This window comes from Hemicordylus capensis, chromosome 2, assembly GCF_027244095.1.
Source record: "Hemicordylus capensis ecotype Gifberg chromosome 2, rHemCap1.1.pri, whole genome shotgun sequence".
Lineage (NCBI taxonomy): Eukaryota > Metazoa > Chordata > Lepidosauria > Squamata > Cordylidae > Hemicordylus > Hemicordylus capensis.
The window spans coordinates 216,846,013-216,872,809 of NC_069658.1; the positions used below are offsets into that span (position 1 = coordinate 216,846,013).

Consider the following 26,797-nt stretch of genomic DNA (forward strand, 5'->3'; position numbering starts at 1 on the left):
ATGCGTTGAAAATGTTACAAATAGTTATCCTTCTCCTTTAAAAAAAAAAAAAAGACCAGACACCCTCAAAACATTTAATACTTTTTATTTCAAGGATACAAGGTTTTTATTTTATTCCAAAACAGGGGGAAGGGGGGGGGAACCCATAACAAAAAGGGAGGAAAGAGACACTTTTTCAATAAATTGTTCAGCCTAAGAAAAGTCAGACTTGTTCATTCCACGGGACCAGGCACCAGAAGTTACACCCTGGCTGACGCTGCTATGGATCAACGAGAAACAGAATATATTTACAAAGGCCTCCCCCTCCCCCCCAAAAAAAGAGTGCTTATTTTTATGGTCCCTATAGGTATGTAATGGGAGAGAGAACAGAAGACTGGGGTGGGGTGGGGGGGAATTACTTTGTAATAGCAAACAGCTGCTGCTGCATTCCCCCCCACCCCCTAAAGAACAGGATCAGGCCTGCAAATCAAATGTAAGTTTTGGGGAATTTGGGAGGTGGGGGAAACAACTTGAAAGGGGAGGGTACACATGACCACTAAACTCTTTGCAGCTGGCTAATGCTTTGCAAATCACATTCGGGCAGGGTTTCTGCAACTTGGGTCCCCAGTTGTTGTTGGACGACAACTCCTTTTGGCCCTTGGGAGTTGTAGTCCAACATCATCCGGGGACCCAAGCTGGAGAGCCCCTGCGATAGGGACACAATACAGATTTAGGCGAACACGTTTGGTTTTTTAAAAAGGCGGGGAAGGGGGAGTTACAAACGATGTTTAAATAAGTTGCGGAGCATGGACAGTGAGAAGAGTAAAATAGAAGCGACGCTTATGAGACGGTTACAGATGAAATCGCAGGCGCTGAGCAGCAAGGAGAAATTAAATTACAAAGACGCTACAAAGATATTGCTTCGGGACTGGAGCAATCGGTTTTTGGGGAGGGGTCGCTAAGAAGAAAAGAGTTATGGCTCGTGTGGGCAGGGAGGGAAGGGCCCCATCCTGCCTCTCACCACCCGTCCCCAATTAGGTTTCTAAACTTGTGGGTGTAGCAGTAGAAAGCTAGGGACCACCACCACCCATCCAGCCATACAAAAGCACTGCTTTTGAGCAAGCGGGTGGGGTGGAATGAATCATCACAGACACCCCACCCACCCAAGCGAATCAATTGTGGCTGTGCTTAATCCCACTGCCTGCAGTGAGAGAAGGGAAATACATCTAAAGCCTCTGCAGATCATCTCTCCCCATACCTGCCCCCCCAACTAGCAGCTGCATCGAAGGGGGAAACAGCAATTCCGGCTTCAGGCTGAACCTGAAGGGAGGAGGATTCCCGGGGAGCAGAGACAAGCATTGAGTGCATTGCTGTTATTCCCTGCCCACTTTCCCCACCAAAGCCACATGGCTACTGTGCTTAGCCTAAGGTGCTGGGTACGTTCCACATTTGGGGTGTGTATGTGTGGGGCTTGGGGGTAGGGGAGAACACATCGAATCAATGTGTCACTTTCGGGGTGAGTGTGGAAGGTCTGCTTCCCCCAACTAGAAGCAGACAGAAAATGTACGGATATTTTAACGGTGTAGGTACAGCAGTTAAATATCCGTGCACTTCCAAAAGCTGGACTTGTATGCGTCTGGGCAAACTCCGCTGGTTTTAACTCTACATTTCAAAAATCATGAAGCGGCAATCTCCAGCCATCTACTGCCTTGGTTTTCTTGCAGGATGAAAACCAAACAAATTCCCAGAGGCCAGGTGAGAATCTCGTCACCTTGGCAAAACGTGGGCATTGGCCCTTATACCTGGTTTTTAAATTGTGGCTTTAAAATGTGGGCATTGGCCCTGAAAGTTGGTGCATTTTGCTTTGCAGGGATCATAGATTTCCCAGAGGTTTCTGCAGTCAAGGCCCAGGGGCTCACCTTTGCTAGGAAAGAGACTGGAATTCATACATTCCCTCTCCAATTTCTAAATACATCTAAGAGGTGCCTGCCTTCGTGTTCCCGGGGACATGCCTCTAGAAATATTCACCAGTTAGCCTGTCCCGGTTTCAAATCTAGTATTTCTGCAGCAGAACTCATAAAGAACTACAACTCCCAAGGTTTCACAGTGGAAGGCAAGCCAGGCAAGCCATTTGTAGTGTCAAGACGTTCTTGTGAACATAACGGAACAGCAGCCTGAAAGGCAGCGAACCAGAAGGGAGGCACCGACGGGAGACGGGACTGAAGCAAGACCTGAAGGGGTGGAGAAAACGGTACGAGAAGCTTCTCTCGCTGCGAATGGACAGGACCCCCAGCGTTCAAAAGGAAGCTGAGACAACAAGGCACGTACGTAGAGACGGGACGAATAAGAGGAAGGGCGGGGGGGGTCTCCTTTTGGGCAAGGAAGCCAACTGAACACAAAGTGTAGGGCGGGAAAAAGTTCAGGATGGGCGTCGACCGGGCAGCGCTCAAAGCAGAGCCCCTTGACCGTGTTGCCACCAGGTTGGTGCCCCTATCCTGCAATGGCTGTCTCGGCCACCACATTGCAGGCGTCCACACAGGGGGTTAAGAAAACATGGCGGCTGTGGCTCAAGCACCCGCAGCTGCTCAACGAGTAGAGAGATGGCTGCTGAGGCAATATGGCTCAAGGCAGAGGGGCTGTTAAGGCCTGGAGGACCAAGTGTGGTCCAGCGACTAGAGGGCACCTCGAGGTTTCCACCTGAAACCATGGGCGGGTGTGTCTTAAAATCCACATCGTCAGACTAACGTCGGTGTAGGGAAACACGTCCAGTTTCCCTCCAAGCCAAGTCCTTAGAGCAGAGTCATTTCTTAACTGGGGGGCCTCAGATGTTGGGCTACAACTCCCCTCAGCCATGGCCTTTGTGGATGGGGAGCTGTAGTCGAAGAACATCTGGGGACCCAAGGTTAAGAAACCCTGCCTTACAAGAACCTGGAAGAAGAAGTAGAGCGGGGAAGAAGAGACGGCCAAGAAGGCTGTCGTCTGAGGGATCGAAAAAAGACGTGCGCTCCCTGTGACAACTGTGGAGAGAGGAAAAGTCTCTGGTAGTGTTTTGTGCAAGCCAGACCTGAGAGAAGGCCTGCCGTGCATGCGGCATGGGTGTTCTCGTTGGGCGTCTCTGCACCGCCGGCACACACCCAGCCGCAGACAGCTGCTCCCCAGGTTGCCACGTCCCCACCGCCCCCCACCAGGCAGAGGGAAAACATATCCGACACCCACAGCTGCGAGCCCCACAATTCCCGGTGCGGCCAGCACCCCTCGCAAGGAAAAAACACAGAAACCAAACAAGCCAAGCACCACAACACATGACGCGCAGCACGCAACAAACCGGGACAACTCCATGCGCCTTGAAAATTCCTGCTTCAGAAATTTCTTTTGGGGGGGTGGGGTGGGGTTGGTGGTCAGTCTGAGCCTCTCTTGTGCTTGCCCCTCGCCCCCGCCCCCAGCTTGTTCCCTTCTGCCATGGCTGCGTGTGCCGATACGCTGGCACTCTCGAATCGTCCCCCCGTGCTGGACGGGAAATTAGTGTCGGGTCACCACACGGAATGTAAGAAGAGGAGAGTAATCGTCCAGGCGGGCACGGCCCCCTCAAGTGTGGGTGTGCTCTTCTCTCGGTGTGCAAGTGGGTACAGGGGGTGGGGGGGGAGGGGGGGAGGAGGAGGGGAGGCGGGGGAGGCCGTTTCACTGAGGTAGCGGGACCAGCACTTCCACGTAGTTGAGCGGGAAGAAGCCCGACTGGCCGTTGATCATGCCCTCGTACCAGTTCTCGTCGATCTGATTGGTCAGCGTGATGATGTCGCCCTCTTTGAAGCCCAGCTCCCCGTCGTTCTCGGGCTCGAAGTCGTACAACGCCTTGCAGCAGGGCTGGTCCAGGTGAGCTGCTGGAGAAGGCAAGGCAGGCGGGTTACGGCGCGGAGGCGGCCCGTCTCGGCAGATCCCGTTTCCGGCTTCCGGGGGTCTCAAATGCGGGGCCCCAGATGATGTTGGACTACTGGCACAGGGACATAGGAAGCGGCCTTCGACTGAGTCAGACCCTTGGTCCATCTAGCTCAGTACTGTCGACACAGACTGGCAGCGGCTTCTCCAAAGTTGCAGGCAGGAGTCTGGGAGATGCCAGGGAGGGAGCTTGGAACCTTCTGCCTGCAAAGGAGATGCTCGAGGGCAGAGATTCTCAAAGTTGGTCCCCAGATGTTATTGGACTTCAACTCCCATAATCCCCAACCAAAGGTCACTGGGGCTGGGGATTATGGGAGACGAAGTCCGAAAACATCTGGGGACCCAGTGTAGAGAACCCCTGCTCTAGGGCAGTGTTTCTCAACGTTTTTGGAGTCATGGACTGGTACATTCTTCATGTGCAGTTTACCGGACCAGCGGTTAATAAAGGGGGCGCCCCAACCGCAGGCCCCGCAAACACTTTTGGGCTGGTAGGGGCCACCACCAGGAACTCTCCAGAGCTCATTTCCAGGCAGCCTTCATTGTTGGATGATGTTTATTCGGGGACGCTAAATGTTTCTCCAGCAGCGAGGGAAACGAGCTCCTAGAAACGAGCTCCATAGAGCTCGCCCGGGCTCTGTGGATCCCAGGCCCCACCCCTCTAGATGGGATGGACCAAAACCCTCACGGACCAGTAATCAACAGCTCATGAACCGGCACCAGACCGGCGGTAGAGAAACACTGCTCTAGGGAAGGAACTAAAATGAAGGACAAGGAATGCCCATGGAAAAGCCTTGGTTCCTTCCAAAAGGCCATGGAATGCATTGAATTTCCAAATGGCCTTTCACTAGAAGAGCAGCCATGCATTTCTTTGTGCATGCTATGCCATGCATTCCTATGGCCCTTTGGAAGGAGCAACATAGGAACCTAGGCAGCTGCCACAGACCGAGTCAGACCCTTGGTCTATCTAGCTCCGTATTGCCTTCACAGACTGGCAGCGGCTTCTCCAAGGTTGCAGGCAGGAATCTCTCCTATCTGGGAGATGCTGCCAGGGAGGGACAGAGTGGCAGGGAATAACGGGAGTTGTAGTACATCAACATCTGGGGACCCAAGTCTGAGAACTACGGAAGCAGGTAATCATTCCTCCACCCACCCCCCACCCCAAATTCTGCTTCTAGTCTTGAGAAATGGGCAAAAAGCAACTCAGTCCCCACCCACCAAATGCTTTTGCAAGAATACAACAGCTGTCCTGCTGGATCACGCTACAACAGGCCTGCTCAACTTAGGCCCCCCAGCTGTTTTTGAACTACAACTCCCATAATCCCCTGCCACAGTGGCCAATAGCCAGGGATTATGGGAATTGTAGGCCAACATCTGCAGGAGGGCCAAGGTTCTAGTCCTACAGTCACGAGTGGAGCTCAGAAGCAACATGTTGAGTTTCTACCCCAGCAACTGCCATTCAGAAGTAGACTGCCTCTGAACATGGAGGCTCCACACAGCCACATAATATAGCTACAGATAGACCTCTTGCTTCAGAAATATGTTTGATCTTCCCTCAAAGCTTCTGTTAGCCAGTAGCCACCACTGCAATCTTGGGGTACAGAATTCCACATTGTTCCAAACTGTGTGTGTTGTGAGAACAATTCTATTTTTCTTTTTTGGGTCTTTCCTGAATATACTGCCTATCAATTTTATCAAGTGACCCCGAGTTCTAGTGTTAGGAGGAAAAACAAAGGAAGCTGCCTTCTCCCGAGTCAGACCCTTGGGCCATCTATCTCAATATTGTCTGCACTGACTGGCAGCAGCTCTCCCAAGGTCTTAGGCAGGCTCTTGCCCAGCCCTACCGGGAGGTCCTGCCAGGGACTAAACCTGGGACCCTCTGCCTGCAAAGCTGGGGCTCTTCCTCTGAACTACAGATGCTCCTTGTGAATGTAGGAAATGAGCTTCTGCTGAGCCTGATCCCTCTGGTCCATCTAGCACAGTAGTGTCTATTCTACGCTGACTGGCAGCAACTCTCCAGAGTTTCCAATAAGGGTTTTTCCCAGCGCTACCTGGAGATGCCAGGAACTGCACCGGGGAACTTCTGCCTGCAAAGCAGGTGCTCTACCACTGAGCTACAGCCCATGGGGGGGGGGGGAGAGTCACTATTCACTTTCTCCACCCCACACATTTTAAACTTCCCATCACATCCCCTGCTCACTGAACATAGAGGCACCTTTCAAAAGTGGTGATTCTCTTTATTTAGTAGGGGGAGAGCAACCGGCCCTATCCATCCCCAGCACAGCATCCCTCCAGTGGCTGTTGCTAGTATCTATCTTATGTTTCTTTTTTAGATTGTCAACCCTTTGGGACAGGGATCCATCTTATTTATTTATATCTATGTAAGCCACCTTGGGAACTTTTGTTGAAAAGCAGTATATGAATATTTGTTGTCTTTATATCTGTATCAAGTTCCCTCACATCAGCTTTTTTTCCTCCTAACCCAAGAAGCTCCTGAAATGCCTCTCTCCTTGTAGTAAAAGTATTTCACCCTCCTGGTCATTTTGGTTGCCCAATCCTGCACGTTTCCCAGTTCCACAAAACCCTTTTTGAGACGGAGCAACCAGAACAGTACAGAACTTTCCTCAACCATCTTTGCGTTTCTGAAATTCCACCAAGCTTTGCCTGCTTGATTAGCAGCTTTAAGGGCTAGAAACTTGGCTTCTTAAACAGGAGGAAGGAGAAAAACAGAGATTGGCGGGAGGGCGAGTGCACCAGGCATACAAAGAGTTACTGAGGATAGCCAGAAGCACCGAGGGGACCCACACTCAATCTCAGGACAGGAACGTCAGCAAATCAAACTGTTAAAGAGGAAGGAAGAGAAAAGGAGGGGAAAGGGAAGGTCATGCTTCATGCAGGGGACAGAGGAAGGAAAGGAAGCGTCAAGGCAGGGCAGGGAACTCACAAAAATTCCGGCTGGGGGTCCGGGACGGTTTTTCGGATCGGAAAGAGGAGGAAGCTGCTTCCAAAAGGAGAAGGGGGAAAAAAAAAAAGACATGCTTAACCAAAAAAAACCTATGGATATAAAATGCTCTCTTGACGAGACGTAACACCAAGCAGCCGGGGGTAGGATGCGGGGGGGGGGGGGTGTCAGTTAGGAGGCACGCAGGAGTAGTACCAGGAGACTCGACTATAGGTCTCTACGTGGGTCTACAGCGGAAACGGGAGAGTGCGGATATTGAGGCTGTGCAACCTCTCTCTCTGCCCTGATCTGTGGCAGGGCAGCGATCTGCAGTCACAGCTGCACGGAAGTTTTGTACGTGCATCCTGACCTGTGCCCCAGGTTGCTGCATTGGGGGGGGGCACTGCTGCCATCATCCCACACACACACACACCCAGCATTGTTTCAGGCTCTGTGGGACGGGGAGGCATCAGAAGGCAGGCTCTCCAAACATACTCTCTGCCTGCACGGCTTGCTTGCAACTGCATTCCCAATGCTTCTCCCCACCAAAAGCTCACCAAACCCGAAAATGGCATCAGGTCCCCTATGCTTCCTGGTAGTTTGTGCCACTAAACTAGCCAACCAGGGATCCCAGCACTAGCCTTGGATGCCAGGCTTATCAGTTCTCATTGCGGTGGGTGTGGGGGGACCAATGCTGTTATGTACCTGCTCCCACTCCCAGGGCCTGGGATATACATGTAAAAACCAGGATTTTTAAATTTATTTTTTAAAAACGGGATATACATATACAAACCGCCATTGTATGCATTTGGACATAATGGAGCTCCAACCTCTGCCTCATGTAACTGCGGTTTCATGTTACGTGCGAATGCAGCCAGACACAAGTTTTGCACTGCAATTTGCAATGCCTTTTGCAACCTTGCCTTGAGCTGGTTGGGTTCTGGGCAAAGCCAGGTTATTTACTAAAATTTAACTCCATTTTTCAGCCAAGAATTGGGCCCCACTATGACTTCCAGCAGCACAGTACTGTAGGTTCCCTATGCTCCCTGATAGTTTGTGCCACTGGGCCTAGAGAGCAATCAGGGATCCCAGCAGCAGCTGGACTGTGGGTTCTCCGTATGGGGGGCGGGGGGAGTGCTGTCCTGTGCCTGGCCCCAAATCCCAGGGACTTTTCTGTACATCCAGATTACTTACTATTTTTTAATCTCACTTTTCACCCAATATTTGTCTCCCACTGCAACAACTAACTGCATAAAACCTTAAGAACAGCCTGGCTGGATCATCGGGCCCAAGGCGGCCGATCTTGTCCAGCATCCTGTTTCACACACTGGCCCACCAGATTCCTCCGAGAAGCACGTAAATCCCAAAAGCAGTCAACTAGAAACTAACGCCACAATGCTGCGGGCAGCAGCGGTATCCCAGCTGGTGGGTGGTGCGGGGAGGCATGAGCGTGTTCTTGACTTCCGTCCTTTTGGTGGCCTCAGCAGCAGTAGCTAATAACTGGATTGGGGGCGGGGGAGAGGGGTGTGTGTGTGCGTGTGATTCACCAAACCAAATAGCAAGGAAGTGGCCATGCGGACACACCCCAGAAGCGCAGACCCCTGACTGATGTTGGACTAGAGCTCCCTGCTCCGCACCCCTTCTCCAGCCCCCAAAGCTAAGCATCTAGCTGCCGCCTTCTTAAAAGGGGTCCTTTCGGGTGCGGGAGGCTCTCCCTCCCCAGTGTGTCCTGGAAGGGTCCCACCCACTACAGCTATCACGTTCTCAGCGCTCCACCTCTGGCAGGAGGAACATTATCGAGCCATCCTTACCCGAGACTCTGGGGGCAGGGTTGCAGGCAAAGCCACCGTTGGACTGGTCGCTCTCCCCAAATTCGTAGGATTCCCGGGGCTTTGGTTTATATTCTCGTTTGGGGCGTGAGGACGCCTCCCTCACTCTGAGGAGAGAGGAAGGAAGCGGGTCATTAATAGAGCTACGACATTTAGTTAAGTGATGAGCTGGCCTAACTGATGAAAATAAAATAGCAACTTTTTAGGCTATCAATTGACAGATTTAAAAAAAAAAATTAAATAAAGTAATTATAAAAAATGCAAGTAGCCAGCACCGTTTTAGAAGAGGCATTCCCTCTGCTGTGAGAAAGAATGCCTCGTCCAAGACTATGAGCCTCTTTGGGGCAGGGAAACATAATCATCTTTTTCGCTTTGTAAACCGCTTTGAGAACTTGTGGTTGAAAAAGCAGTGTGTGTGTATGTGTATGTGTATGTGTGTATGTATGTATGTGTGTATATATATATATATATATATATATATATGTATATATATATAAAATAAGCAAATAATAATGTCTGCATTAGAAACCTTCCTGCTCTCTCACACATAGGGCAGCCCTCTAGCTCTTACTGGACTACAACTCCCATCATCCACTGTGGCCGAAGAGTACAGGAACTGTACACAACTTGAGGGCTGAAGCTGTGCACCCCTGCGTTACAAGTAGCCCTCCAGACCTCCTTTACTGCCAGAGAGATCCCAAGCCCTCCTCTGTAGTTCCTAGGGTCCCCTACAGTTCCCAACGCTATGCTTCCCAGGGATCCCTGGGGAAGACGAACTGAGTCTCAGATCACACTTTAAGTGCAGATAGCCTCAGAGTGAATTACGCTCGCTTGGGAGGAAGAGACACATACAGGAGAACTTCCATATTCGTGGGGGCTCCGTTCTCCGCTACTACTGAGGATATGGAAACCGCTAAGACAGAGGCATTGGGCCAATGCAAATGCAGGGCTTAGGTGCCCGGAGGTCGGGGAAAATGGATAAAAAGGGTTAAATGGACCTTTAAACGCGTGGGGCATTTAAAGCCTACTGTGCTTCACGGGTCTTCAGCAGTCCAGCAGTGTCCCTGAATAGCAAAAATACCCAGCTGAAAATGACAACCCCCCATCCCGTTTTTTTGGGGGGGGAAGGAGCAATGTTGAGGCTCCCGATCTCAAAATGGCAGATGGAAATTACCTTCGAGGTATCCGACCTGTGGATATGTAAGGTTAACCCTTTAAAAAAGCTGCTTTCACCCCGCGTAAGGTCAGCTGGTCTTGGGGTAGCAAGCATGACTTGTCCCCTTAGCTAAGCAGGATCTGCCTTGGTTGCATATGAATGGGAGACTAGAAGGGTGAGCACTGTAAGATATTCCCCACAGGGGATGGAGCCGCTCTGGGAAGAGCAGAAGGTTTCAATTTCCCTCCCTGGCTTCTCCCAAGATAAGGCTGAGAGAGATTCCTGCCTGCAACCTTGGAGAAGCCGCTGCCAGTCTGTGAAGACAACACTGAGCGAGACAGACCAATGGTCTGACTCAGTATATGGCAGCTTCCTATGTCCTTATGTCCTATGTCCCTAATTATCCGACCGCGGATACGTGAAACTGCGGATACCGATTCCGTGATTAATGATGTTCTCCTGTATATGTTTCAATGGGTTGGAGTCCAAAAGCAGTCCGAGTTGTGCAGTTCTGCGCGAAGGCAATGCCTTCCACAGCACGCACTCGCCTTCTAAAAGAAAGGGAGTATGCCCCTTTTGCATTCAGACTCTCGTTTCTCATCTGCAAATTCACGCAGATTTTGCTGGTCAACCGGCTAAAATGCATATTAAATTAAGTCATCCAAAGTGTCTGACCAGGGCACCAGGCTTACTGGAAGATCTTAAGGCACACATTTACAGTGCCCTGTTTCAACACAACAGTGGAGATAGTGGAGAACAGACAACCCCCGACTGACCTGCGCTTGAGTTTATCGGCTAGCTCGTCCAGGATCTGCACTGCTTGCCTGTGATAATCGAGCTGGGCATCCACCAAGGCCGAAAGCTGGCTCACTTGCTCGATCTGTAGCAAGACCAACAGAAATTGCACATGTGAATACGAGAAGCTGCTGCCGAAAGAGTCAGACTCTCTGTCCAACTAGTCTAGCATTGTCTGCTCGGATTGGCAGCAGGTCTCCAGGGTTTCAGACAGACAGAGGTCCCTTTCCTTGCCCTGTTACCCGAGACCCTTTTACCTGGAGATACTGAGGGCTGAATCTGTGGCCACCTGCCTACAAAGCAGGTGCTCTACCATGGAGTTGTGGGCATCCCCACCTAGTTCCATTTGGTTTCCAGGAGACAGAAGGTCCCAGGTTTAATTCTCAGGTAGGACTCGGAAGACTCACACCTGAAACCCTGGAGAGCTGCTGCCAGTAAAGTGTAGATAACAATGAGTTAGAGAGACCAAGGGTCTGACTCAGTAGGAGGCAGCTTCACATATTCATCCAGAGCATCCATATTTCAGTGGAAGAACTCCTGCTTTGTGCACAGAAGGTCCCAGGTTCAATCCCTGGCAGCACCTCCACGAAGGGCTGGCAAAGGCCTTCTCAGCCTAAAACCCTGGAGAGCCGCTGCCAGTCAGTGGAGACAACCCTGAGCGAGCTGGACCAAGGGTCTGACTCAGTAGGAGGCAGCTTCACATATTCATCAGGAGCATCCATAACTCAGTGCTGGAGCACACATTATGTACAGAACGGGTTTGAACAGGGGGTGGGAAGCACTTCATTAGGCACAGAGCATTTGCTTGAATTATTCTGGCTTTGCAAGAAGGATCTTCATCATAATACACATCGATGTACTATGGAGTTATATAATTGAGTACTATAATTGTCACAACAAGCTTTCAAGGCAGGCCAGCTTGATTCTTCCCGCATTGCCCATTTAGAGGTCTTGGGGTCAAAAGATCAGTGGGTCACCTCTGGCAGCAAATTCAGGCCCAAAGAAGCTAGATTTGAACACAGAGCACACACACTTATTCCCTATGTCAGCTCTCACCAGCTCTGAGGAAAACCCCATGTCCCAGCACAGCCGGCAAGAGAGAGGACAATCTTAAGAACAGAAGAGCAGCCCTGCTGGATCAGGCCCAAGGCCCATCTAGTCCAGCATCCTGTTTCACACAGTGGCCCACCAGGAGTTGAGGGCATGCCCTCTCTCTTGCTGTTGCTCCCCTGCAATTGGTATTTAGAGGCATCCTCCCTCTGAGGCTGGAGGTGGCCTATAGCCCTCCGACTACTAGCCGTTGATAGCCCTCTCCTCCCTGAAGTTATACAAACCCCTCTTAAAGCCATCCAGGTTGTTGGCTGTCACCACATCCTGTGGCAGAGAGTTCCACAAGTAGACCATGCGTTGTGTGAAACAATACTTCCGTTTGTTGGTCCTAGACCTCCTAGCAATCAATTTCATGGGATGACCCCTGGTTCTAGTGTTATGGGAGAGGGAGAAGAATTTCTCTCTCTCCACTTTCTCCACCCCATGCATGATTTTATAGACCTCTATCATGTCTCCCCGCAGTCGTCTTTTTTCTAAACTAAAAAAACTAACTCTTCCGGGCACACTCACATCCGTCTCTAGGAGGTTGTGCATGCTCGTCTCGGCGACTTCCTTGGACTCCTCAAATTTCTCCAGGGCTTGCCGGAGCTCCTCGTCGGGGATTTTCCCCTGGCGCTTCTTCTTGTAGTCAAAGTCTAAGCGTCGGCCCTCCAGTTTCTTCAAGTGGTGCTGTTTGAGGAAGAGAGGAAAGAAAACAAGAGTGGGGGGATGCAATCATCAGAAATATTATGGGTACTCGTAAAGCCACAAAAGGGGTGAATTTTGGTCTCTAACTGGGCCCCAGTCTAGAAGGGCTTTACAACAATTTTGTAGGGGACTGAACAGGAGGCTGGACTAGATGACCTCTAGCGTCCCTTCCAACTCTGCTGGATAGCTATCTGTCAGGGATGCCAAAGCAATTTCCTGCACCGAGCAAGAATGTCCCTCTAAGGTCCCTTCCAACTCTTAACATTCTAGGATTCTAAAGGCTCCTTTGGAAGGATTCTGTGATCTGGGATTAGTACTGCCTTGTGAGATCGGAGTTTTAAAATCGTTTGGGGAACCAAAGTAATCTTTTGCCCCACAGCCCACCTGCCCTCACTGCTGGACGACAGGGGACAGCCAGGCCTCGGATGGCCAAGCAGACCAGTGCAGGGTGCCTTGCCGGTTTAGACCACGGGGGGCGGGGGGGGAATGGATGGGCAGTAAGTTCAGAACTGACAAATAGATATATCTTAAATGTATTTCCGAATGAGCTGGCAACGTTATGATCCTTATGGGCAGACAACTGGAGTCTCTGGATGACTCACAGATGTGTAGATGTTTAAAAAATATGAAGCGGAAGGGCAGAGAAATGAAGGGAGACAACCCCCAGCAACTGCTCCCATGTTGGTAGATAGGACGGAATGTTTGTGGGCTCAGAGCACAGTTAACAGACAAGCAGGAGGGCAGAGTTAATGGGACTCAGTGGCAAGGCGGGGAGGAGGGCTTGCCCAAAAAGAGTGGAAAAGTTATCAGTGTGCTCCCTCAAGATGATCACAGGCCATTCTGTTTCTGTGAGGGAAAGCTGTGTAAAACTCGGGGATTTTTTACCAGCCATTTCAGAGCTCTGTGTTTCCGAGAGTGAAAGGATCTGAAAAGGAGCTGGGATTGAGCACCACACCCACCTCTGCCTTGCACTAGAACACCCCAAAAACCAGAAAAAAATTAAAATTTGCATATGAAGTAAGATCCAAGTTGCAGGAGGGACTCCTGGCTTTGTTACTTATTTTCGTTTTAACTCCATGCTCAGACACAGGCTCAGGTAATACATGCACACCAGGGACATACAACACTTTTGTCTGGAGGGTTTGCAGTCTTGCTGATGCGTGACTTTTGTTATGTGGATTTGTTTTAGAGTTCCAAAGTTCTAATGTGGGGGTTGTTCTCAAAACATGGTGCGGGCTGGAAAATGATGCTGGAAAGGGGTGGAAAGGGTGGTGGTGGTGAAGAGTATCAAGAAGGGAGAGGATCGTGATGCCAGTACAGCTTTTCCCAGCCACCACCAGCCAAGGCCTGGGTGGGTTTGAATGCCTCCAGGTAGCTGTCCTCATTCATTGCCATTGGATCAAGGGAAGGGAGATTCCTCCCCAAAGAGGAAAGGGGGCCCTTCCATCCTCTGCTGAGTATCTTTTGGGGACTCCCTCAGAGGATCGGACACACCCTGCCACCTCTCGCCCATCCTAACTGCTCTGCTTGCTTGTCACAACCTGAGGATTTCCTCTCGCTCCAACCGTCATGCTTACATAGGAACCTAGGAAGCTGCCACATACTCAGTCAGACCACTGGTCTGTCTAACTCAGTATTGTCTTCACAGAATGGCAGCAGCTCCTCCAAGGTTGCAGGCAGGAATCTCTCTCAGCTCTATCTTGGAGATGCTGCCAGGGAGGGAAATGGGAACTTAGATGCTCTTCCCAGAGCAGCTCCATCCCCTGAGGGGAAAATCTTACTGTGCTCACACTTCTAGTCCGCCTTTCATATGCAACCAGGGCAGATCCTGCTTAGCTAAGGGGGGCAAGTCATGCTTGCTACCACCAGACCAGCTCGCCTTACTTGGATCTCTTTCAAGTCCTTGTCGCACAAGTTCTGGAGCGGGTCGATGAAGTTCTGCTTGACTTCGATATCCAGGGAGTCCTTCACTTCAGCCAGGCGCTTCATGGATTCGCCCGCATCGAGCAGCGCGTCACCTTTGTGCACAGAGAAACGGAGAGAAGAAAAAAGATAAAAGAAGAGTCCGTCAGAGAGCTGGCTAAGAACAAGAGGGCTTTGTATAAAACAAGGTTTTGACCCTGTGAATGTATCACAGAGGAGCTTGCCACACATACAGCATATAAGAACAGCCCTGCTGGATCAGGCCCAAGGCCTAGGAACATAGGAAGCGGCCATATACTGAGTCAGACCATAGGTCCATCTTGCTCAGTATTGTCTGCACAGACTGGCAGCGGCTTCTCCAAGGTTGCAGGCAGGAGTCTCTCTCAGCCCTATCTTGGAGAAGATGCCAGGGACAGAACTTGGAACCTTCTGCTCTACCCAGAGTGGCTCCATCCCCTCTGCTTAGCCAAGGGGACAAGTCATGCTTGCTACCACCAGACCAGCTCTCTAGTCCAGCATCCTTTTCCCCCCAGTGGCCCACCAGAGGCCTCTGGAGAGACCACAGGCAAGAGCCCTTTCTCCTGCTGTTGCTCCCCTGTAGCAGGGATTCAGAGGCATCTCATACAACAAATATTTATATACTGCTTTTCAACAAAAGCTCCCAACTGTTCAGAACGGTTGAACAGTGGAACACCCTGCCTCCTGCAGTGATGGGCTCTTTGATGGGGGTTTTCAGACAGAGGCTGGACAAGAGATGCTGTAGCAGTTTCCTGCACTGAGCAGGGGATTCAACTAGAAGACTTCCAAGGTCCCCTTCCAACTCTAATATTCTGTGATTCCAAAACCTCCACCCCTCACTTTTGCCTTATTCTATTCTAACAGATGAGGAATGAAGGAGTTCCTAACTGTAAAGAGTTGTGGGACAGCGGAACAGCCCGCCTCATGGAGTGAGGGGCTCTCCCTCTCTGGAGTTGCCCAGCAGAGGCTGAATGGCCACCTGTCAGGGATGCAGCAAACACATTTCTGCACTCTGCAGAAAATTAGAAAGCCTTCCAAAGTCCCTTCCAACCCTCTGACTCTAGAATTACTGGCTGGGCGACCACAAACCAGAGACTCTAGCTCAGCCTGACATATCAAATAATCACAATAATATGCAAACCTCCCTCCAGCTTTCCTTATTTATTATTATTTTTATTTATCAACATATTTTATACCGCCCAAAACCTACGTCTCTGGGTGGTTTACCACAAAATAAAAACAAAGTAAGACATTCGTTAAAACAAAAATGAAAAGTTGAAAACATTACAACACTCCTTCCAAGCAAGAAGCAGGCCAGCTTCCTGGTTCTCACAGCTCACCCTGATGCAAACTCTGAATGTTACCAAGATGACTTATGGGAGCTCAATAAGTGAGAAAACGAGGATGCGCTTTAGGTCCACGCGCGGAAGAAAGGGGCTCCCCTCAGGAAGAGGGCACACTCACCAAAGTTTGATTCATCACCCAACTCTTTGCCGTATCGGATCATCGATTCGCCAAGCAGCCCTTCGGATTGCGGGTAGCCCGGGTTCTTCACTTGCCCTCGGATTTTGGACACTGTGTTTAGCATTGTCAGCTTGGCCCGGGATGCTGGCACGGAAGAGAGAAAGCCACAACTGAGTTTCCATTTCACAGTCCTGCCAACCGTCAGAAGACTGCCAAGCTTTCTTAAAGTGATTGTCACCCTGGCCAAAGAAACCTATTGTCTTAACCACCGAGAAATATCCTGTGCTTTAAATAAGGGTCGCTTTCCAAGATAGCAGGCAGAAAATAGTTTGGCGTGAAGCTTGCCAAAAAAACGGATCTATGAATTCCCCACAGCCTTCTGGCCAGCTCCCAATTAGTCCCTGGAGTGCTCTTTGCAGAAACAGTGCTGGGAAGTGGGCTCATTCCAAGAGGCGATTCAAAGCCATCAGAACGGCCTTGCAGTTTCGCTTCCCAGCCTGTGCTCTGCCTCCAGCCGCAACCAGCCCTGAAAGAAGTTCACAAGCAAAAGGACAATGGAGACTGTCTTTTTCATCTCATGAGATCCAGCACAGGACCAGCAGCATGAAGTTGGGTGGTCCCCCCAACTCCCGTATACAACGACCTCACCCCAGGATCACCTGCAAAGTGCAGAGGCGCCAGAATTGAAAAGTTTCGTCCGTTTCACCAGAACTACAGGTTACTCACCTGTCACTTTGGTTCTTCTAGTGGTCATCCGTACTTCCTTCTATACAAATGGGCTTTGCGCCTGCGCAGAGACCTCGTCGGAATCGAACCAGCTCAATTCTCCTGCTTTGGGTGGGAACCCCACCCCCAGCCTGCACCACTCTTTATCCCCTCAATCGCAGAGTCCAGCTTCAGTGAACCCCACGGGGAGGACGGGAGGGCGTGTAGAAGTACAGAGGACCACTAGGAGAACCAACGTTACAGGTGAGAAACCTGTGGTTCTTTGACATGGTCTCTCATCTTCTACACAACTGGGTGCATAACAAGCTAGAACCCAAGGAGAAGGGAAGAGACAGAAGCAATATGTAACTGCCAGGAAAACTTATTTCAAAAACAAGTACATCAACTGAAAATGGATTGCAGGACACTCCTGCCAAAGACAGCATCATTTCGTGCCCTAGTATCAATTGCAGAATGATGGATAAACAAATGGGGCAAAGCCCAAGTAGCTGCCTGACATATAGCGTCCAACGGGACCGCACGATCAAAGGCCACAGAGGCCGCCACGGACCTAACATAGTGCGCCTTAACTGTTGCAGGCAACTGCTTATGAGCCAATTGATAACAAAGTTCAATCGTGGAAACTATCCACCTGGACATGGATTGGGCCGAGACCTGTAGACCTTTACGTGGCCCATCGTACAGAATGAACAAGGAAGGAGATTTCCTTCACCCAGCAGACCTTTGGATGTAAAAGGACAATGCCCTACAAACGTCCAAACGGTGCAATCGTCTTTCTGCATCCGATGAAGGATTTGGAAAAAACACGGGCAAAGTGAGCTGTGATGAACGGCGAAACATGGACACCACTTTGGGCAAGAACTGAACATCAGGCCTGAGTACAGCCTTGGCCTTATGGAATTGAAGGTACAATTGGTCAACCCTCAGGGCCCGTAACTTATTAACCCTCCTGGCGGAGATAACGGCCACCAAAAAGGTGACCTTCCTATTGAATGCAGTTTGAATATTTTGAATTATTATAGCAGTGGTCTATATGTATAGTTATTGTGAACTGTGCAGAAAGGTGAGCTGGAAGTCAACATTTATTTACGTGTAGAGCTAGGAAATGAATGTAATTGAATGTAAAAGTTATTGTAAAATCTAATAAAAATTTAAAAATGCAAAAAAAAGAAAGAAAAGGTAACCTTCCAGGTCAGGAGATGGGGATCAATTGAAGCCAAAGGCTCAAATGGCGGCTGTAGCAGACCAGCCAATAGTATGGACAGGTCCCAAGCCGGTGACGTGACTGGATCGTCTGGGAACATGTGTGTCAAACTTTTCAGAAAACCTTTTACCACCAGATCTTTAAACCATGAAGCCCAGTTAGAGGGGGAACATGACACAAGGGCAGCCAAATACACCTTAAGGGATGAAATAAGATCCTTAAGGGATCTTATTTATTTATATTTCTCTGTGTAAACTGCCCTGAGCCACATTTGGAAGGGCAGTATAGAAATCGAATGAATGAACGAACGAACGAATGAAAGCTTTAAACCAGATTCCTTATGCGACAATAGTTACATATATCTTGTATAGATGTATTAAAGGCATCAAAGCCATGTAGGGAAGCGAAGGAAGTAAAACAAGTCCACTTGTGCTCATATGACTTCCGTGTGGACTGCTTTCTAGCAGCAACCAAAACTTCCTTAAGTCTCAACAGGAAGCTGGCAGGACCTGCCGTGCAATCAGATGGAGGGACCGAACATCTGGGTGGAGCACCCGTCCCTGTCCCCGAGACAGCAGGTCTGGCAGGACAGGTAGGCGTTTCCAGTCCATCACCAAGCACTGCAGGGTTAGAAACCAAGGCCTCCGGGGCCACCACGGGGCTATCAGGATTGCCCTGGCTCAATCCACCCTCATTAGTGCCCTCGGGATGAGGGGAAACGGAGGAAGCACATACAGAATAGGGCCCGTCCAAGATAGGATGAAGGCATCAGCCAGAGAGCCCTTGCACTCCCCTCCCCTGGAGCAATAGAGACACACTGCGTGTTGTCCCGGGAAGCAAATAGGTCCAGCAACGGGACTCCCCAGTACTACGCAAAGATTAAAGAAAGCAATAAGAGAAGAAACAAAATTTGTAAACAAGCAAGGAGAAAACAACTCTGGAATGCTCTCCTGGTGGCTATTCGCTCATTGCATTGACAGCTTCACCATCACAGCTTTTAGAAAGAGTGTAAAATCTTGGCTTTTTGCCCAGGCATTTATTAGATTCTCTGCTGCTGCTCTTTGTACTCTGTATTGCTTTGATGCTTTTGTTTCAAAATTTTAATCAGATTCATTTTATATTTTTCACTTAATATTATAATTGTGTCTCTTTTTTACCATCTTGTTTTTAAATTTTGCTGTAAACCGCCTTGGGATTGTTTTAATGAAAGGCGGTATATAAATTTAATAAACAAAAAATAAATAAACAAACAAACAAAGGGGACAGCAAGATCCTATTCGTTGCCAAGCTGCAGACTCCACGATGTTCACTGAAAGGCAGATGGAGAAAGATAGCGGCTGGGGGCAGGGTTCCCACCCAAAGCAGGAGAATTCAGCTTGTTAGATTCCGACGAGGTCTCAGCGCAGGTGCAGAGCCCATTTGTGTAGAAGACAGAGACCACGTCGAAGAAGCTGCATTATACTGACTCAGACCCTATCTAGCTCAGTATTGTCTACATAGGAAGCTGCCATATACTGAGTCAGACCATTGGTCTATCTAGCTCAGTATCGTCTTCACAGACTGGCAGCGGCTTCTTCAAGGTTGCAGGCAGGAATCTCTCTCACCTCGGGTTTGAGCGATAGAACCTCTTTCCGAGGTCCCAGAAAGAAAACTTCAAGGAAACGGGACGGAACGGGTGCCCTCATACTAGGGAATTGGAACGTTCCCCTTCTCATAATCAGGTTAGTAAACCTGTATGTCGTTTATGCAATGCTCCTGCATAGGAATAGGGAGGGAAGATGCGACCAAAAGGTTCACGCAGATGAGACAGTAAATCTCTTCTGGAAAAGTTTGTATGGTTATGTGCAAAAAGACAAGAGTATCTCTTCTAAACAGCAATGGGACAAATTATGGAAATGGACGTTGGATGTAACCCTCCCCCCCCCCGATTACCTGATGTGCCTTGTAATCCCCCACCCCTGAGTTACAGTACTGCCTGCATATACTTCATAACCTTGTGGGTTTCCAAATCCTTGTGTGTAAATCTTTGTAGATATATGATGTACAAACAACCACTTTGTACAGAATTGTGCTTTGGCAACGTACTGTATGCTTTGGTAGTTTGTTGGTTCAATAAAAAAATCTTGTCCTATTAAAAAAAAAATCATCTTGTCCTATCTTGGAGAAGCCAGGGAGGGAACTTGAAACCTTCTGCTCTTCCCAGAGCGGCTCCATCCCAGTCTACACTGGCTGGCAGGGACTCTTTAGGAATTCAGATGGGTCTTTTCCAACCCCGACTAGCAGAGTTCTCCAAGGTTTCAGACTGAACCTTTGACCTTCCGTAGGCAAAGCAGGCACTCTTCCACTGAGCTATGGCCCCATCAGATATGGAAAGGGGCCTCTGGAGCTAGAAAGGTGGAGAGTAACCGATGTGCCAGATGCAGGTCAGAACACATGGGTTCAAATTCTCAAAAGCTCAATGAGCGATCTTGGGACAGTTAACTTAACCTACCTCACAGAGTTGTAGCAAGGGCATATTTGGGAGCTGGGGAGGAAGCCCTGGTCTATGGGAATGGGTAGGAGAAAGAGCACAGGATGCAGGTTCCCATGAGCACACTCCTTGTCATAGAGAAGCGAGGGATACACGTTACGATTAAATGATTATAACTAGCCCCCCAGCCAGACACACTGGCTACGGCATGGCTCTCACCTGGATTAGGCTGGAGGTACTCTGTCGTTCGGGCCAACACCTCTGTAACAGCCTTGCTGGTGAGATCCACTTTCTGTAGAAACAGAAGCAAAGGGTGAAAAACTGTAAAATAGAAGCAGACGGAGAATGTGTGGCTAACTTCTAAAATGGTGTGACCAACTTCTAAAGGTCTAGATTTAGAAGACATTTGCTTTGGAGCAAGCTTTAAACATTTTGTCGAATACTTAAAAGTGTTAAAATATTCTAGAAGGCCCTTATAAAGAATAAGGGCCTTCCAGAATATTTTAACACAGAATATTTTAACACATTTATGGACTAGCCTTCTCCGTTGCTGCCCCGATGCTTTGGAATGCGCTCCCTGCTGAAATAAGAGCCTCCTCATCTCTGACCATTTTAAAAAAATCTTTAAAGATACATTTGTTCACCCAGGCTTTTAATTAAATACAGTTTTAATAGTTTTAACATTGTTTTAAAATATTGTTTTAAGGTTTTAAATTGCTGAAATGTTTTAACTTTTTGCTGTCATTTATTTTAACCAATGCTTTAATTTCTTTGTCATCATTTATCTGTTTTAACTAATGTTTTAACTTTTCTGGTTTTGTTGCAAACCGCCCAGAGATGTAAGTTTAGGGTGGTATAAAAATATGTTAAATAAAAATAAAATAAATAATATAATATAAAAGATATTGCAGGCTGGAGGCATTCTGCGTGTAAAGCAGATGCTTTTCCAGTTCACTACCACCCCATCCCATAGCAGCAGCAGATCACAGCGCAGCTTCCACTAGCATTCCTTCTAGGATATTATGGGTTATTAACAAAAACAAAACCCAAGCCAATTGCAATTAAAATCAAAACAGGAATCTGCAGAGAAACAGAAGCTCCTTTCGCTGGAAGACTGCACCAACAAATAAACCTATAGATTACATGAGACTGTGGGCTGGTAAATCAACTGCCACCTTTAAATTAATCAACTGTTGCCATTTTGGGGCAACTGGTGAATCTTCAACATGTACCAATGCAAAAATTAAACCACATGAAAATGGAAAGCAAGCAACGCTGGCTATTGCCGTATTTACCCGAACAGAAGGTGACTGAATGCAAGACAATGCCTTGAAAGATAGAGGCTAAATACAAGTTATACCTGTATTTACCTAAAAGAAAGAGGACTCTGAATCTAAGGCAACTGCCCTGTATGGAAGCCAGTGTGGTGTAGTGGCTAGAGTGCGGGACTAGGACCGGGGAGACCTGAGTTCAAATCCCCATTCAGCCAGGAAACTAGCTGTGTGACTCTGGGCAAGTCACTTCTCTCTCAGCCTAACCTACTTCACAGGGTTGTTGTGAGGAGAAACCTAAGTATGTAGTACACCGCTCTGGGCTCCTTGGAGGAAGAGCGGGATAGAAAATGTAAAATAAATAAAATATTTAACAGGAAAGAAGAACTGGGGGGAAACCTCATCTTAGATTCAGGTAAATACTGTGTTTAAGACAGGATAGCCTACAACTGTATCAATGTCAATAGTGTTACATTATTTTATTTATTTGAACTATTTATATCCCACCCCTCCAGTGCTAAGGGTGGCTCAAAAAATGGTCAGTCAACATATTAAACAGAATAAAATAATATAAAACATTAATAAAATGAACGAATTTGTCTAAAAAAATAACACAACTAAAAACAGGACCCAGTGGCAACCATTAAGATATGGCCGAAAACAGAACCAACTCCCCTCTCCCTCTTTTTCCCAGGTCTGCAACCGGGAGGGGTCAGCTCTGGGCTGGGCACAGTTGCTGGAGGACTCTAATGGCCATCGCACATGTGCACCTCCACGGGCCCTCACACGGCACTGCTTTCCTGGACTCACCTTTTCCATTTCCTTGAAGTCCTCATCGAGCTTGGTCCCCTCGGCACCTCCAACCTTCTCACTGACCAGCTGTAATAAAACCACAGAGACAGTCAAGAACGTTCCGACGAACTAATACGTATTGGACTCATCTGAAATTCTTTCTTTCTCCCCCTTGGTAGGAACACAAGGGGAATACACCTTTAACATACATTCCTAACCATATAAGTCACTGTGTAAAGGTAAAGTGTGCCGTCAAGTCGGTTTCGACTCCGGGCGCCCACAGAGCCCTGCGGTTGTCTTTAGCAGAATACAGGAGGGGTTTGCCATTGCCTTCTCCCACGCAGTATGAGACGAGGCCTTTCAGCACCTTCCTATATTGCTGCTGCCTGATACAGTAGCAGCGGGGATTCGAACTGGCAACCTTCTGCTTGTTGGTCAAGCATTTCAATGCCTTCTTTTTTTAAAAAAAAGGCACTTAATAAAGATTACAAAAACAGTGTTTTTTGTTCTGACGCTTTTTGTTCTTCAGTTCTAATAACCTTCCACATGAGCTAGAAATATGAAGATGTGGCCCTGTGGGCTGGGGGTGGTTACATAGAACAATCTTTTACTGAGTCAGACCCTTGGTCCATCTCGCTCAGTAGTGTCTACACTGACTGGCAGCTCTTTCGAGTTTCAAACAGGGGTATTACCCAGCAGCCTTACTTGGGGACAGTGTTCCCTCCAAGGCGTGCGCACACTCACAATTATTATTATTATTTTTTTAATGTCCGCTCAGTTCATTTTAGATCCCGCTCAGGCTGAATCAGGAAGGCCCCATTCTGAATGCATGTACGCACACACTGCCTTGATACTGCCGCCCAGAACAAAACGCATTCTGCACAGAGATGAAAACAATGAGAAGGACCACAGCTTGGAGATGTCGTCAGGCCTTGAACGTGGGGCCTTCTGCAAGCCCAGCAGATGCCCTTCCACCAGTTCATGGTGGTGGAGGGATAGAGCACAATGCTGCTCTGCAAGCAGATGTCGTCTCTGGGATCTCCAGCTGAAAGGACTGCAAGGAGGGAGGGGATGGGAAAAGACTGCGACCTCAGGCTGTGGCTACAGGTGGTCCTTCCGAAGCTTGGGTCTCTAGATGTGGCTGGGCTACAACTGCCCAGCATGATGCAAGAACTGGTCTGGCAGTAGCAAGCAAAAATTGTCCCCTTTGCTAAGCAGGGTCCACCCTGGTTTTCATTTGAATGGGAGACTACGTGTGTGAGCAGTGTAAGAGATTCCCTTTAAGGGATGGGGCCGCTCTGGGAAGAGCAGCTGCCTGCTTGCCTGCAGAAGTTTCTGAGTTCCATCCCTGGCATCTCCAAGATAGGGCTGGGAGAGAGACTCCCGCCTGCAGTCTTGGAGAAGCGGCTGCCAGTCTGGGTAGACAATACTGAGCTAGCTGGAGGAATGGTCTGACTCAGTAGAAGGCCGCTTCTTATGCCCCCATGTTGCAGCTACTGTTTGAACAACAGAATAATTAAGTTTCCCATGCAAGGGAGGAGAACTGGTCTTGTGATAGCAAGCATGAATTGTCCCCACTGCTAAGTCAGATTCACTCTGGTTGGCATTTGAATGGGAGACTACATGTGAGCACTGTAAGATATTCCCCTCAGGGGATAGAGCCACTCTGGGAAGAAGAGCATCTGCATGCAGAAGGTTCCAAGTTAGGAACATAGGAAGTTGCCATATACTGAGTCAGACCATTGGTTTATCTAGCTCAGCATTGTCTTCACAGACTAGCAGCGGCTTCTCCAAGGTTACAGGCAGGAATCTCTCTCAGCCCTATCTTGGAGAAGCCAGGGAGGGAACTTGAAACCTTCTCCTCTTCCCAGAGCAGCTCCATCCCCTGAGGGGAATATCTGACAGTGCTCACACTTCTAGTCTCCCATTCATATGTCACCAGGGTGGACCCTGCTTCGCTAAGGGGACAAGTCATGCTTGCTGCCACCAGACCAGCTCTCCTCTCCAAGGTAGGGCCGAGAGAGACTCCTGCCTGCAACCTTGGAGAAACTGCTGCCAGTCTGGGTAGACAATATTGGGCTAGATGAACCAAGGGTCTGAGCTTGCTATGTTCCCAGTTGTAGTCCAACAATTCTAGTGCAGTCACCTGGGGTTCTCCAAACAATGCCCATATAAGTGTTTTCACTTGTGCCTGCTAAAGCTAACTCTGCCATTGGGAGAATCAGACAAGGGTGCTTCTCATTCATAAATTGTTCCTAACACAAGCTAGAAATAGAAGACATGGCACACTGGGGGTGGCTGTCAGTGTTCCCTCCAATGTGCATGCATGCACACATTTTTGTATGTCCGCTCAGTTAATTTTAGATCCCACTCAGGTGGAATCAGGAAGGTCCCACTCTGAACCGCATGTGCGCGCACACTGCCTTGATGCTCAGAAGAAAACTCATTCCGCACACAGATGAAAAAGATGAGAGAGAACACTGGTGGTTACATAGGATAGAGTCTCCTACTGAGCCAGATTATTGGTCCATCTAGCTCAGTAGTGCCTACACACTGACTGGCAGCAGCTTGTCTAACTCTGTGTCTACACTGACTGGCAGCAGCTTGTCCCCTTCCTGTGTTTCGTTTCTGACATCATGCCAAGCTATCTTTAAGGACACAAATATGGTTGGTGAGCTTATGCAAGCAAATCAGAAGAGTCAGCAAGATCGCCACTGTGAGCTCCTTGGATGAAGAGCAGGAGAAAGGCAATTAAATACATGCAAATATTTAAAAAGAGGGTTTTCCACCTTCACTGCAGAAGAATAGGAACGCATCTGTGCAGACAAACCCGTGGCAGACCCTCTCAAGAGCACTTGTTTTTAAGTGTGTGTATGTGCGCTTAATCTGTTTATTCGAGTTATGACCTACGGTCAAAACAATAGAACATAACTTCCTCCTTGTTAGAAAGTGAACTACAGAGGCGCTCCGGATGGGCTCCTGTTGACTCAAATATAAAAACTGGGAGGCGTCTCACAGTGAGATTGGAATGAGGACAAATTGAGTCCGCTGAGAGTTTTCACAGGCTCTTTCTCCAACAGCACGTAGTGCTATGCGAGTCAACTTTGTTGTGGCTTCAAGCCACGGATGTAACGTAACTGCGCATGGATCAGATCGCAACACGGATCTTCACCAATACGACTGTCAAACGCAGAGGGGCGGGATGGGCTTCAGAGGCCCTGGTAGTTTTCTTCCATTTAACAACCAAGAGAGGGGTGAGTGTGAGTGAGAGAGAAGGGGAGAACTGCTTCGACAAAGATCATGGGTGACCAGCTTTGGCACCTTCCTCTTATTTTGAAAGAGCGACAGCTACAGACAGGCACCCGGAGGAAACAGGTGTCCCACGCTGATAGACAGACATCTATCAGCACCCGCAGGAAAGAGGAGGACAGAGGCCCACAAAGGCCAGGGCAGAAAGAGTTGTGGCAGGTTGCACATGGAGATCCATCCGCAGTGTTCAAGCAAGTCAGGCCGTTTGCAGCGTGGGATTTCCAAATGTTTTGCGTTTCTCTGCTCTCGCTCTCTCTCTTGCCCCACAAAGGCTCTTCCGCTGTAGGAAGGGTTATGTATGCACGCATGCTGAACTTCTGCAGGAGTGCAGAAAAAGTGCAGGGTGTGGCACTGGGTGTGGGAATTCACCTTTCATTTAAAACAATATGCAAGTTTCTAGCCCCTAAAGCTGCAAGGTCATGCTTGGAAGTGCGTAACCAGGCCTGCTCAATTTAGGGGCCCCAGCTGTTTTTGGACTACAACTCCCATGATCCCCAGCACAGTGGCCAACAGCCAGGGATTATGGGAACTGTAGGCCAACATCTGCAGGAGGGCTGAAGTTGAGCAGCCCTGGCTGTAAGCCAATGCCTGCAGGCATCTCAGAAAGCAGGGGACTGGCTGACCAGGGACTGATTAGGAAATGCAGCCTGAATGCTGAAGAAAATGTATACACGTCTGTTCAATTTGCCCCAATATTACCCCTGGCAGAATCCAGCTTTCCTTTATACCACCTTTGGATTCCTTGGGAGCAAACTTCAATTTTTGAAATTATTATTACTGATGAGGACAGTCCTGATTATAGCTCCCTTCCCTGACGCCCATTTCTGTGCCACCCGGCAGCAGCTCTTTCCTGCTCTCCACTGCTGCATCAAGCTTCTAGTCCTTATGTCTAAAGCATCGCAATCATGTCTCCTCTCTCACTGCTGTTTGCTCCCCTTTACATTCCCCTCTTCTCTGCACTAGCTCACCTCTTGACGGCCAGGAGCTCCTACAAGGAAAAACAGTATTATAGGAAGATGCTGAAAGGCATCATCATCTCATACTGCACAGGAGGCGGCAACGGTAAACCCCTCCTGTATCCTAACAAAGAAAACCACAGGCTCTGTGGGCGCCAGGAGTCGAAATCGACTCCACGGCACACTTTACCTTACCTTACCAACTTGAGTACAGACACTGTTGCTGTGAGGGGCAAC

General features: G+C 48.9%; 1 protein-coding gene across 6 annotated transcripts in view; it reads right to left on the reverse strand.

Moving 5' to 3' along the window:
- Positions 1–69: 69 nt before the first annotated feature.
- The window catches only part of SH3GL1 (SH3 domain containing GRB2 like 1, endophilin A2), a 62,453-nt gene continuing 35,725 nt past the window's right edge, over positions 70–26,797 (reverse strand). The window contains exons 2-10 of one of the 6 annotated variants that reach the window (XM_053295691.1): positions 22,314–22,382; positions 20,452–20,524; positions 15,833–15,976; positions 14,312–14,445; positions 12,251–12,409; positions 10,612–10,715; positions 8,662–8,786; positions 6,854–6,910; positions 70–3,854 (exon numbers count right to left, since the gene is read on the reverse strand). In XM_053295691.1, coding sequence (XP_053151666.1) covers positions 3,658–3,854; positions 6,854–6,910; positions 8,662–8,786; positions 10,612–10,715; positions 12,251–12,409; positions 14,312–14,445; positions 15,833–15,976; positions 20,452–20,524; positions 22,314–22,382 — 1,062 coding nt within the window. In that variant the 3' untranslated portion in view covers positions 70–3,657. Of the gene's footprint in view, positions 3,858–6,853; positions 6,911–8,661; positions 8,787–10,611; positions 10,716–12,250; positions 12,410–14,311; positions 14,446–15,832; positions 15,977–20,451; positions 20,525–22,313; positions 22,383–26,797 lie in introns of all 6 variants that reach the window. The other 5 variants (XM_053295693.1, XM_053295690.1, XM_053295692.1 and 2 more) reach the window with 5 other exon arrangements.